Raw genomic sequence first — 12,568 nt, 5'->3', positions numbered from 1 at the left:
TGGACATGTCTGCAAGTTATCGATGGCTCTCTAAGGTATGCAATGACTAACACATGACAACAGGAAAACTGAAGATGCACTACCCAATTTCGAAATTGCACCTTGTGCATTTTACTAAGCCCTTTTTGCCCTCAGAACAGCCTTTAAAAAAAATTATAATCCAAACTTGATAATGAGTTGGTTATTTCAGTCGGCTGTGGAGTGCTAGGGCAAAAAAAACAAGGGGACAGGACCGAGTTTGGCAAACCCTCCTCTAGGCTGGGCGTATAACGAAGTGGAACGCAGATTTGATTGGTTATTGTGAGCGGGCTTCTTCAACCTGCACACAGCCCTGAAGGATTTTGGTGCTAGCCAGCTAGCTGTTCTTCAACTATGGCATCTTTCGTGACAGAAGTCCTTGCTAGTTCTGGTAAACTTGAAAAAGAAGATCTCAATTGTAAAATAAGCAAGCTGTCACGGAAAGTAGAAGAAACTAAGGTAAGCAAGCGATTTAGCTAACGTTACCTAGCCCGCGAAATAATCAAAACATTCGGCTAACTTTTACACAAAGCTATCTAGCTCATTGTATATAACGTGATTTTATCGTTCGAACTCGTTTAAAATATTTGGTTTCATCGTTCGAAACAGTCTTGCTAAATTGTTATGCTAACTACCCCGATTGGCTGTCTTAAGTAATTGTTAGCCTAACTAACGTTAGCTGCTAACTATGGTTAGCTAGATGCTGTTAGCTAGATGCAACAGCCTTGTTGGTGGCAGCTAGGTGTCCCATTGTGTGGTGAACAACATTACATTAGCTCGAGCATAGTGGAAATTCTGGAATCGGCGGGTTGTCTTCAAAATAAAAGTCCCCATTGAAACAGATGCAAACGTATAATAAAGAATCGAATCATGCCACAATTGACCCTTCGCTAAGCCCCGCCCCAGAATATTTGGAAACCAATCGCAGCTGTGACAAACTGTCATCCAGTCCAACATTTCCGTAGTCGTGCACAGTCAACTCCGACTACTGTGGTTGCTGTCAACTCTTGCTCGACTCCCAAAACACGCTAAAATGAATGCGCGCACACAAACTCCACGTCATTATTGCCGAATACTACTCGTAAGACTACGTTTGCGTTTTAGAGTACTGACATGAGCAACCTGCGATTGGCATGATGTTGCTCATTAACTTAGCCTATAAAATGCCTATTTTGACTATAGGTGATGTGTAGGAACTATAACGTAAATTCGTACATCTCCTTGGTCTGTACAATTGCCCCTATTTAAAATAAAATAAACAATTGCCCTTATTTTAGCGCACCAAAAACGTAATACTTCCAGATCAACTGTAATGTCAATACCATTGTAAAGCACAATTTCTCCCCTTTCCAACAGAATCAATTACATGACCTAAACGCTGCCCGTTTTTGCATAATTCAAGCAGGCAATGAGCCCCGTCAGGTCTTTTTAAAAATGGCGGGTGGGGAAGCGAAACTAATGGTGCTAGTGAGAAGGAGAGATGATGTGTGGGAAAATTGCTTTTTTTCACTCGATCTGTCCACCTTATCGCAGAGCAAGTGACGTCACCGATTGAAACGCCACTAGCTCGCACCACCACTAACTAGCTAGCCATTTCACATCGGCTACATCTCTGGCAACCGAACTGAAAGAACCAACGACCAGCCGGCTTGGGTAGCAACCCTAGATTTGTGTCGGGACTATATCTTGTGGAAAGATGAAATATTATGGATAAATTAATAAAAATAAAGTTTTCAATGAAAATGTAAATTATTATTTGTCTTGGGCGTAACACCCGTGCCAATATATCCTCAACACCAGCTTTTATTTTTAAGGCGAACCACCAATTCCACTGTTGCTCATACTCTTGTTCACGACACACACGTCTAGTTGACTACACTAAAGTTGCTAGCTAGTTACAAACTAGTAGCTATAACGTTACAGATGAGGATCGTGTCAGAAGTAGCTGTACCTACCTAGCTAGCCACGCTAGCGCCTTACTAAGCACTTGTCTAGCAATGTGTTCTGAACAAGTTAGCTTAGTAAGAAGCTAGGTTACTAGTTTACTCTCGCACACTATACAACTTTTGATCACTCGTGACCATTCTACCTAGACACCACTGTTCACTGTTCAATGACGTGTCATGGTAGTGCCTACGTACTCTGCCCAAATTGAAAAATACTGTATTGTGCCTCTTTTTTTACCAGGGGTATATTTATGCAATGTTGTATAGCTTTGACTCTTCTCGTCTTTGCCTCACACTTTGATTCTTTCCCTCAATCTCACCATCTGCGTTTCTTCCATAGGAAGAGGTATGTGACATTATTAACAAGAGGTACAATGAGTTCCTACCTAGCATGCAGGGGGCAGAGGCACTTATGGGACAGGCCGAAGAGGTCTCTAAAGAAATTGACATCCTCAAAAGCTGCATTGAGACAGAGGTAAGCTTCACTAACTACTCATGGGTCATGGTTCGCTTTGTGTTTTTGACAGTTGGCAGAGATCTACTGTTGACTGTGTGTGTGTGTGTGTGTGTGTATACAGGTGCAGCATAATCTACATACAGCTGTGACAGAACATGCCAAGCTGAAGCAGCAGCTGGAGAGAAACACTACTGTCATTGCCATGCTCAGGCACCTAGAAGAGGTAGCCTACATCCCTCCTAACTGTAGCTCTAATCTGGTCTCCACTGATATCTACACATGGCCCTGTTTCAACTGAATGTAATTTATAATAATGCACAGATTTAGCGCTTGAGTTCGGTCCCTGTGTACCTGGCCCGAGACACGAATTTGGGATGATCGTCAATAATATTGGTACATGTCAAAGCATATTTATATGTCTTTCTGTTGTCGATTTAGTTTCACATTGCTATGGAGGAGTTTCACAAAGCCCTACTGGAGAAGAAGTATGTCATTTCGGCCACGCAGTTAGAAAAGGCCCGGCACAGTGCAGACGCTCTGAAGGCGTGGAAAGGCTCTGACCTGCCCCTGCTGAGAGCCCTCAGCTCAGAGCTCACTGTCCAGAGGGAGAACCTCATCTACCATCTGGGGGATGAGTGGAAGAGACTGGCTGTCTGGAAACTGCCTCCTTCCAAAGGTAAAAAGACTCTCCGAGGCATTGTGGGGGGGACCCTGGTCTGATGCTTGGGCTCCTAAGCACACGGCTTAATTTATTGACCATGCGATGTTAGTAAGTAGCAGGTAGCCATTCTAGGGCACTTGTATTGAGGATAAGTAAGTTTCCTGAGGGGTATCAGTTGGGGATATAGCATGGAATCCCCTGATATAAATGTATTATTTAAAACATTTTATTTGACTTATTGTGGTAAATTGCACTCTTCTAGTGATTGGGGGGGGGGGGGTAATCAATTGTTACGTGTTTGGATATTATATAATATCGTTTCGACAATATCCAATATGATTTTTTCACTAGTTGGCTATACCTGCATAGCTTGTTATCTTCTTTTTAAATAAGAAGCCAATCATTTATTTCCATGACTGATCAAAACTGGTTTCTCATGGCTCTCTTGTCCCTATACAGCAGACATATGGTGAGCAATATGTTTGGAACATCGAATCGCAATAAAATCACAATATCGAAATACATATCGTATCGGCACCTAACTTATTGTGATAATATCGTGTCTTGAGGTCCCTGGCAATTCCCAGCCCTGCTTGATTCATGTTAACTCAGGTGAACAGTGGTACTGTGTTATGCCACCACAGACACTGATTGTGTGTCCATCTGTCCTCAGAGTCGACGGGGATGAAGTCGTTCCTGAAGATGGAGCTAAAGCTGACCCTAGGCGGGACCAAGGAGCCCCAGCAGAGCCCTCCCCCTCTGCTTTCCTGTATCCTCCAGGCCCTGGCCATCCAAGGGGAACTCCAACACAAGATCAAACTCTTCAGTAAGACCCAGTGTCCAGTCAATTAAAACATTTAAAATAAATGTTTTACTCTAAAGCTGACTACATTTTATTGAAGTTGAACTTGTTGAAACCACCTTGTGAAATACCCCCTTATTATTTGAATAAGGATGATTTTCTGTTTGTTAAAACTCAATAGTCTGATTAATACAATGTGGACCGCCTCTGTTCTGTACATACACTGCGAGGCTGCTTCCATAGCATCCTGTTAGTCCATCATGAGACAGCCAGCCTCTCCCTGCTCTAGGCCAGGTGCTGCTGAAGTACCTGCTGAAGCCCCTGATTACGTACCCCTCTCTGAACGTGGATGTGTCGGAGCAGCAAGGCGAGGGCATCCTACTCTCTCTCCAGTGTGCCGAGACCCCCGAGGAGCACCCAAGTCCCTCGCAGGTCTACACCAAAGTCCTGGTGGTACTCAAGACCCTACACACACACCTGCTAGGTAGGCACTCCTGGTTCCCCACACACAGATTAAGCCTAGTCCGAGACTAAAAAGCTACAGTATTTTAATGGAGAATCTCCATTGGTCATGCTTTTTAGTCCCAAGACTAGGCTTTATCTGTATCTGGGAAACTGGCCCCATGGTCTCCTGTTTAGAAGGATTATTGAGTTTCAATTGAACTAAAAAATATCCTTTGGTCACAGCAAATATGAAAGGAGTTGATATGCCAGCCGCCATTTTAGAGCTGTGCCATTGGCACTATAACGATGCATCTCTTTTGTTTTGCTTTGCAGACGTATCCGTTGCAGATGTATCAGTTGGCAGGAGAAAAGTGTCTGTCATACTGGGAGACCTGGTATGGCAGGAGATGTCTCACTGCATCATCCATGAGTGCCTCCTGCACTCCATCCCAACCAATAGCAGTCAGCTTGAACAGTACAGTGTGGTATGTATCAAAGGCTAACCACGTACTCTGAATACACCCTTATCAGTCCCTCCAGGATTCTGAGATCAGAATTTTTGTCTCAAAATCAACAATTCCCCGCATATTATGCAAAGGCTTGTAAATTTGACCAATGACCACACTATTTCCGAATCAAATAGCAAAATTCTCACTATTATTGCATATAACTGACTCATCACAGCAGTACAAAAAGAGGGCTCCCCATTTCAACCAATCTCCACATTTACTGCATAAAATGGCTCAATCAAGCCACACGTCAACCAACTTTTTTCCCCTCGTCAGCAGATATGTGACAAATTAGACAATCTTTGCATTTTGCCATGCAAAAGGTCAGAATTGATGAAGCAATGCAGTTTGTTCCTGTTGGTTTTATTGAAGAGATACAAATAACTATATTTTTCAAATGAATAACTTGATATAGACTGTGTAAAGAACATTAGCTGCAAAGATGTGCTCGAAAGGAGACTTTTCATTTTGTCATTCATACCACCCTGTATGTTCTCACCCCCAGGTGATCAAAGAGACTGAGGAGTTTGAGAAGTCCCTGAAGGAGATGCAGTACCTCAGGGGAGACGCCACCGAGCTGCTCAAGTACGCCCGGGACATCAACTGCCACTTTGCCAGCAAGAAATGCAAAGACGTGATTGTGGCGGCACGCAAGCTGATGACCTCTGAGATGCACAACACCGTCAAAGTGTGTGATGTTCTCCTACAGTCTATCCATGGTCTTATATGTGTGGTTTCTATTTATTAGGTACACAGTCACACAGATGACTCCCGATGTACAGTATGTGGTTTCTTGCCACTGCAACATGTGAATGCATGCACTAAATCAGAACCTACAGATACCCAGAGAAAATGAACACAACTAGGACAGGTGAACTGCTTTGTATCTTGCACTGCAGGTAAATGCACAGAGGTTGGACTTGATTGTAATTCTAACATCACTTCCTGACAACAGATCACACCAGATTCTAAGCTCTCAGTCCCCAAGCTACCCAGCCCAGGCTCTGGAGACAACAAGGGCAAGCAGAAGGCCAAGAAGCTTGAGGCGCCCCGGTTGGAGAACGAGAAGCAGCTGGGTGCACTGACGCTGTGTCTGCCTGTGTGTCGCATCAGCGAGTCGGTGCAGCAGCTGATGGAGCTGGCCCTGCACACGCTGTCCGAGGCCGTGGGCAGCTCCAGCCAATGGTACGCTCTCATGTTACCCACTGCACATGATGACATAATATTAATAACTCTTCAGCTTTAGCCCAGTGTTTCCCTGAAGTTTTTAGTTTTGCTAAAAAAGTCCCCCCCCCCCTCTCATTTGTCCCTCGAAGTGCTACCCAACTGTTCTTCACGGTGCGGAATATATTCCAGCTGTTCTATGATGTTGTGCCTACATACCATAAGTGAGTATAGTTAATTTATACTATATTAACGTTTCCCCCCGAGACCGTCTGTCTCACTGACTTCTCTCTGTGTCTGCTCTCCAGAGGGAACCTACTCAAGTTCCCCCACCTGGCAGCCATCCAGCACAACAACTGCATGTACATCGCCCACCACCTGCTCACCCTCGGCCACCAGTTCAGGCCACACCTGCCCGACCCCCTCAGCGAGGGCGCTGCCACCTTCGTGGACCTGGTGCCCGGCTTCAGGAAACTGGGTAAGGGAATGAGCGTGTCCCATGGCTTGCCGAGCATTAGAATGGCTACACTCCTGATGGGCTTTTGTGGGGGTTGAACTGCTGTTGTTTTTATTTCCAAAAAGGATGAGGATGAGGATGAGACCAGGGAGATTTGAGACAAATCATCTTCTAGAGACATCCCAACTCCAGTTTTGGTGAAAGGAGAATACATTTCTAGCTATCTGACTGTAGCTGTGTTCCCCAGGCGCTCAGTGTTTCCTGGCCCAGCTGAACGTCCAGAGAGCAGAGATGCTGGAGCGTCTCTCCACGGCACGCAACTTCTCCAACCTGGATGACGAGGAGAACTACTCCGCAGCCAGCAAGGCTGTCAGGCAGGTCGGTGTTCAAGTGAACCAGCAGTATAGCTGAAAGATCTACAATTGTTCATATGATGACTGTTGCCACAAATATGGCATTAGATATCCAGTATTTTCAAAGAAGTTGTCTCAAATGGCAACTATCAAAGATTCTAGAATGGTGAGTTAAGCATCAGTTAAAGGGATAGTTCAGGGGAAATGTATGTTTTGGTCAAACTTTGAAGGAAGCGTGATTAGCATAGCAGGAGGCCATCAATTGTTGGGACGATGCTAATTATACTAACTCGTGCCTGTGGCAAAAGTAAAAAACGGATGATTGTGGATGTTGTCCCTACTGGCCTACAAGACAACTCAAGGTAAGAGGAATTTGCCCCAAACAACTTTTGGCTGAACTATCTCTTTAAGCTTCAGATCAAAAGTTAGAAATGCTTGGCTTGTATCAAATGCACAGTTAGAATTCTTACAGGATGTGGTCACTGTTCCATTACTGAAAATGACTTGTTTCATTTGCAGGTCATCCATCAGCTGAAGAGGCTGGGCACAGTCTGGCAAGATGTTCTACCAGTCAACATATACTGTAAAGCCATAGGGACTCTACTCAACACTGCCATCTCAGAGCTGATTGCCAAAATCATGATGCTGGAGGTGAGGACAGGTTCTTATTTGATCATGTGACTTGTTTTCTCCATGATTTTAGAGGGCACATTATTGTTAATCTTGGTTGAATGAGTGGTCTTCCTCATCCTATGGTTTCTATGCAATTTGCTCCTCTAGGATATCTCCACTGAAGATGGGGAGCACCTACACATCCTCTGTCAGACTATTATCGAGGAAGGACCCCTGGTGTTCATTCCTCTGCCTGAGGAGAGCAAGAACAAGAAGTACCAGGAGGAGGTATCCGTGTACGTGACAAAGTGGATCACCTTCAAGGAGCTGGTCATAGTGCTGCGAGCTAACCTGCAGGAGATAGTTGACAGGTACAAAAAAAGGGAGCTTCTCAAATCACCATTAAAGCGATTTTATTTTCATCATCATAAAAAAGTAAATGTATCTATAGTAGTCGTGTGTACACTTTTGGAATTGTGGTTGTTGTTTTATTGGTATACCACTGAGTACTCTGATTTGTCTTTGTTTCCTGTCTGAAGGTGGGCGGAGGGCAAAGGACCTCTGGCACTGGAGTTCTGTAGTTCCGAGATGAAGAGCCTGATTCGAGCTTTGTTCCAGAACACTGAGAGGCGGGCGGTGGCTCTCAGCAAAATCAAAGACTCTTGATTCCAACAAACAACCCTAATATGCGCAGCACTTTCCTTCACTGCTGTGGAAAAGTGTTCATTAATATCTTAATGCCTAGTTGTGAACTTAAATGCAATATGCCATTGTATACGATAACTGTGGCATATAAACTGCTGTTTTAAAATCCCAATAACGCTTCTACTTTCAGCAAAGCCATTAATGCAATGAGGACAAGCTCTACCACATTACTGCAAAAGGCTCGGGCTATTGCCTTTCATGAAACTGTGTTTTCTTTCTCCAATATTTCATAAAGTTATTTGTACCTGAAACTGCATTCTGAATGAGCACTATGTGAACTGAAACGTTCAGATGGGACATTTCTACATGTCTCTTCTACCATGATAATCCAAATGCTTTACTATTTTTCTTAATGTTTCGTGCTTGGATTTTTTTTGTTGTGTACTTAGAAATTACATTGTGAATTGATAATGCAGGAATATGGTTGAAGAAGTGCTGGTAGCTACATGGAGCAACCGGTACATCTATCAGTTAATGTATATTTTAGTTATGCGATAAATTATAATTTCCTATCAAATTCAACAAGCTAGGGTAGTATTCATTAAGTTGAAAAACTTTTCGTCTGTTGCAAAAATGTTGCAACAAATAATTTACGCAACCCTCATCAGCGTGACAAACTGTTGTGTTGGTCAATGGAAGTTGTAGTAAATTTACATTTTATGGTTTCTACTCATTGTAATTTCAATCCATATAGTCTGCGACGTGTTTGGCGTGAAGTTCACATCTATAAATGATTGATTCTTCCATGCTAAGAAGTGGAGTGAAGTCTGCGTTTCTTTCAACTTATTCCACTCTTTTTTCCTGAAGAACAACGACTGAACTACTACAACTTCCGCTTAAGAAAAAAACGGAATTCAACAGCGTTTGGAGTAAACTGTTTCCGGAGTAATAGCTCATTTGATCAGTTTTCGTTGAACTACGTCCCATGTGGAAATTTCCGGGTTGCGTTGACGTCATATTTATGCGTCTACATGCTTGTGCGCCAGCGTTTACATGCGGTTTAGCTGAATCACCAAATATTTATTTTTAAAACATTCTTGAATTGGTTTATTTAACCATGGAGAAGGGCAAACGACCAAACGTGTCCCTCAATAAAAAAACAAGAAAGAAAAACCCAACCGACACTATTGATCCGGTGAAGAACTTCGAGCGATGGAAGAAGAAATACAACAAGACGAAAACACGAGTTAAACAAGAGAAAAGACAGAAAAGGAGACCTGAATGGCAGGTGGAGAAAGAAGCTATTCAAAGGCTTGTCAACAAATATAACGAGGTAAGCAACGTTTGTTTTAGCCTACGAAGTTGGGCGAGGCTAGATGGCTAGATAATTGCCTAATAAATCAGACCGATACCAATTCATGGTATAACATTAGTCTGAAACAAAACAATGCAAAAACGTAAGTTTCTTCACAGGTCAGAATGTTGAGTAAAATACACTTTAGTGGTTGTCTGTGCGATTGGTCCTTCAGCTGTTCAAAATTTGAGGTAAAATATCCACAGGAAATGATTTGCCCGATTTGAGTGCCAGTAACGTTACCAAAGATATGTACTGCCTGTACTGTTATTTCTATCACATGCGCAAAACCTTCCATGTAAACACATGCTAGACTAACGTTATGAATCGCGTGCATGTACTTCTGTGCACATTCCTTAAGTTATTTATTTAACTAGGCAAGTCAGTTAATTAAGAACAATTTCTTATGTACAATGACGGCCTACCTCCGTAACTGCCTTGTTCAGGGGCAGAACGACAGATTCTTTTTTTTTACCTTGTCAGCTCGGAGATTTGATCTACCCACTTGGCTACCTGCCGCCCAAATAATTGTATTCAATATTGATGACTGACAAGTGACGTTTAGGTTTTTGCTATGTAAATCTGCATGGCTATGCTGTACATGCAATGGAAAGCATCGCCACAAACGGCACAAGAACTGCAAATAGGCTATCACGTTTTCAGTTTTATCAAAGCAATCTCCTGTCCTGTACATTTCACGATTTCCTAGGCTAGGTAACGTTTATATTGTAATGTTAGCTAAATTATTTATTTTGACAATGATTTCATTATATTACTCTTCAGTGTGTGTGAGAGAGAGAGAAACTAACACCTTTGTCATCTAGATAAATGCCAAGGATGCTGAGAGGTTTTCAGATTTCCCCATCTCAAAGAATACCCTGCGAGGTAAATATCAATTGGTTATGAAATTACCTTGACTGTGCCATGCAATATGGACCAACATGCCACTGTTATGCCATTGACAGTTTTGTTGTTTACTCCAGGTCTGATGGAAGCACAGTATCGTCAGCCCACAGAAATACAGAGACAGACCATTGGCTTTGCGTTGCAAGGTAAAGATGTTCTGGGTGCTGCAAAGACGGGCTCTGGAAAAACACTGGCCTTTCTCATTCCTGTGAGTACCCAATTGTTTTCTACTGTATAGCTGTGCAATATTGCTAGCTGATATGAAGGCAGATGCAGTGTGCATCCATTATTTGAGGCTATTGATGTGTCATTGCTGTTCACACGTGTTGGTGTTATTTCCAGGTTTTGGAGTGTTTGTATCGTCAGCAGTGGACAGCCATGGATGGCCTGGGGGCCCTCATCATCTCCCCGACACGAGAGCTGGCCTATCAGACCTTCGAAGTACTCCGTAAAGTGGGCAAGAACCACGAGTTCTCTGCCGGCCTCATCATTGGCGGAAAGGTACTTTATTTACTTTCAAGTGCCGGTATTGGCAGTTAATTTCATGTTGGTTTTGACACCTGTTGGTGTTGTTTGAAATTAAAGGTTTGTGCCTGGTTATTTTGTTGGAATCCAGAGTGTAACCTCTGTGGTATGGTTTTTTGTAGGACCTGAAAAATGAGTCTGAGAAGATCCACCGCACCAACATCATCATCTGCACGCCAGGACGCCTGCTCCAGCACATGGACGAGACTGCTGCGTTCCATGCCTCCGATCTGCACATGCTAGGTACATGCGGTAGAGTTACCCCTTAGCTACTAGGCCATCATAAAAATAGTTTCACTGTGGTATGAGCTCAAAGTTGTTTATGGGCATTTTACATTCTTACTGTTAATGTTAAGCAACTTTCATTTAGTAGCTCTGTTTGTTTTGATCTGTAGTCAGATCATTGGTTAAAAAAAAGATGGATTTCTGACATGGTTGACATCATGTGATTTTAATTATTTTTAGTTTTGGATGAGGCGGATCGTATCCTGGACATGGGTTTTGCCGACACTATCAACGCCATAGTGGAGAACCTCCCCAAGACCCGTCAGACACTGCTGTTCTCAGCCACACAGACCAAGTCAGTGAAAGACCTGGCCCGCCTCAGCCTCAAAGACCCAGAGTACGTCTGGGTGCACGAGAAGGCCAAGTTCAGGTAGGGGCTCTATTATATCACACACCACAACAACGCCACTATAGTCCTGTGTCTGTAGACTCTTAGTCTTAGCGTTTACAAATCTGTCAGTTGGTGTTAACGTCACTTGGATTTCTATGAACTCTGGAAATGAAACATGATATCACAGTTAAAAATGATTGTGCAGGGTGATGTTTGAATTCTGTTGGGATTTCAGTGAGTCTCCTAAGCCACTGTTAGGTCATGTGAATGTTATTACTCAGCAATTGCAGGGAGCTTACATTGATTGCTTATACTTTTGTATATACAGTGCCTTGCGAAAGTATTCGGCCCCCTTGAACTTTGCGACCTTTTGCCACATTTCAGGCTTCAAACATAAAGATATAAAACTGTATTTTTTTTGTGAAGAATCAACAACAAGTGGGACACAATCATATATATTTTAAACTTTTTTAACAAATCAAAAACTGAAAAATTGGGCGTGCAAAATTATTCAGCCCCCTTAAGTTAATACTTTGTAGCGCCACCTTTTGCTGCAATTACAGCTGTAAGTCGCTTGGGGTATGTCTCTATCAGTTCTGCACATCGAGAGACTGAAATTTTTTCCCATTCCTCCTTGCAAAACAGCTCGAGCTCAGTGAGGTTGGATGGAGAGCATTTGTGAACAGCAGTTTTCAGTTCTTTCCACAGATTCTCGATTGGATTCAGGTCTGGACTTTGACTTGGCCATTCTAACACCTGGATATGTTTATTTGTTAACCATTCCATTGTAGATTTTGCTTTATGTTTTGAATCATTGTCTTGTTGGAAGACAAATCTCCGTCCCAGTCTCAGGTCTTTTGCAGACTCCATCAGGTTTTCTTCCAGAATGGTCTTGTATTTGGCTCCATCCATCTTCCCATCAATTTTAACCATCTTCCCTGTCCCTGCTGAAGAAAAGCAGGCCCAAACCATGATGCTGCCACCACCATGTTTGACAGTGGGGATGGTGTGTTCAGCTGTGTTGCTTTTACGCCAAACATAACGTTTTGCATTGTTGCCAAAAAGTTCAATTTTGGTTTCATGTGACCAGAGCACCTTC

The 12,568-nt window shown here is 43.0% G+C and overlaps 2 protein-coding genes across 3 annotated transcripts in view; both read left to right on the top strand.

The window, feature by feature from the left end:
* Positions 1-263: 263 nt before the first annotated feature.
* zw10 (zw10 kinetochore protein) lies at positions 264-8,880 on the top strand. Its single transcript, XM_036937558.1, has 15 exons — positions 264-477; positions 2,305-2,439; positions 2,543-2,644; positions 2,860-3,097; positions 3,756-3,908; positions 4,174-4,368; positions 4,662-4,813; positions 5,343-5,525; positions 5,793-6,022; positions 6,154-6,225; positions 6,310-6,479; positions 6,706-6,836; positions 7,331-7,462; positions 7,592-7,794; positions 7,963-8,880. The coding sequence occupies exons 1-15, from the start codon at positions 373-375 to the stop codon at positions 8,087-8,089; spliced, it is 2,328 nt and encodes a 775-aa protein (XP_036793453.1). The 5' UTR covers positions 264-372; the 3' UTR covers positions 8,090-8,880.
* A 174-nt stretch (positions 8,881-9,054) lies between these two features.
* The window catches only part of ddx10 (DEAD (Asp-Glu-Ala-Asp) box polypeptide 10), a 68,900-nt gene continuing 65,386 nt past the window's right edge, over positions 9,055-12,568 (top strand). For both annotated transcript variants that reach the window (XM_036937557.1, XM_036937556.1), the window contains exons 1-6: positions 9,055-9,401; positions 10,247-10,307; positions 10,406-10,536; positions 10,671-10,829; positions 10,976-11,096; positions 11,319-11,508. In XM_036937557.1, coding sequence (XP_036793452.1) covers positions 9,186-9,401; positions 10,247-10,307; positions 10,406-10,536; positions 10,671-10,829; positions 10,976-11,096; positions 11,319-11,508 — 878 coding nt within the window. In that variant the 5' untranslated portion in view covers positions 9,055-9,185. The remainder of the gene's footprint in view (positions 9,402-10,246; positions 10,308-10,405; positions 10,537-10,670; positions 10,830-10,975; positions 11,097-11,318; positions 11,509-12,568) is intronic.

This window comes from Oncorhynchus mykiss, chromosome 12 (genome assembly GCF_013265735.2).
Source record: "Oncorhynchus mykiss isolate Arlee chromosome 12, USDA_OmykA_1.1, whole genome shotgun sequence".
NCBI classification, from domain to species: Eukaryota; Metazoa; Chordata; class Actinopteri; order Salmoniformes; family Salmonidae; genus Oncorhynchus; species Oncorhynchus mykiss.
Note: the sequence above shows the minus strand (reverse complement) of the source record. Positions and strands in the feature narration are given on the sequence as shown.

Excerpts from the sequence above, each read along its gene's own strand:
- zw10 (XM_036937558.1), top strand. The coding sequence starts at position 373 with ATGGCATCTTTCGTGACAGAAGTCCTTGCTAGTTCTGGTAAACTTGAA. Across the intron at positions 2,440-2,542 it reads AAAGCTGCATTGAGACAGAG|GTGCAGCATAATCTACATAC; the intron begins GTAAGCTTCACT and ends GTGTGTATACAG. Across the intron at positions 3,909-4,173 it reads ACACAAGATCAAACTCTTCA|GCCAGGTGCTGCTGAAGTAC; the intron begins GTAAGACCCAGT and ends TCCCTGCTCTAG.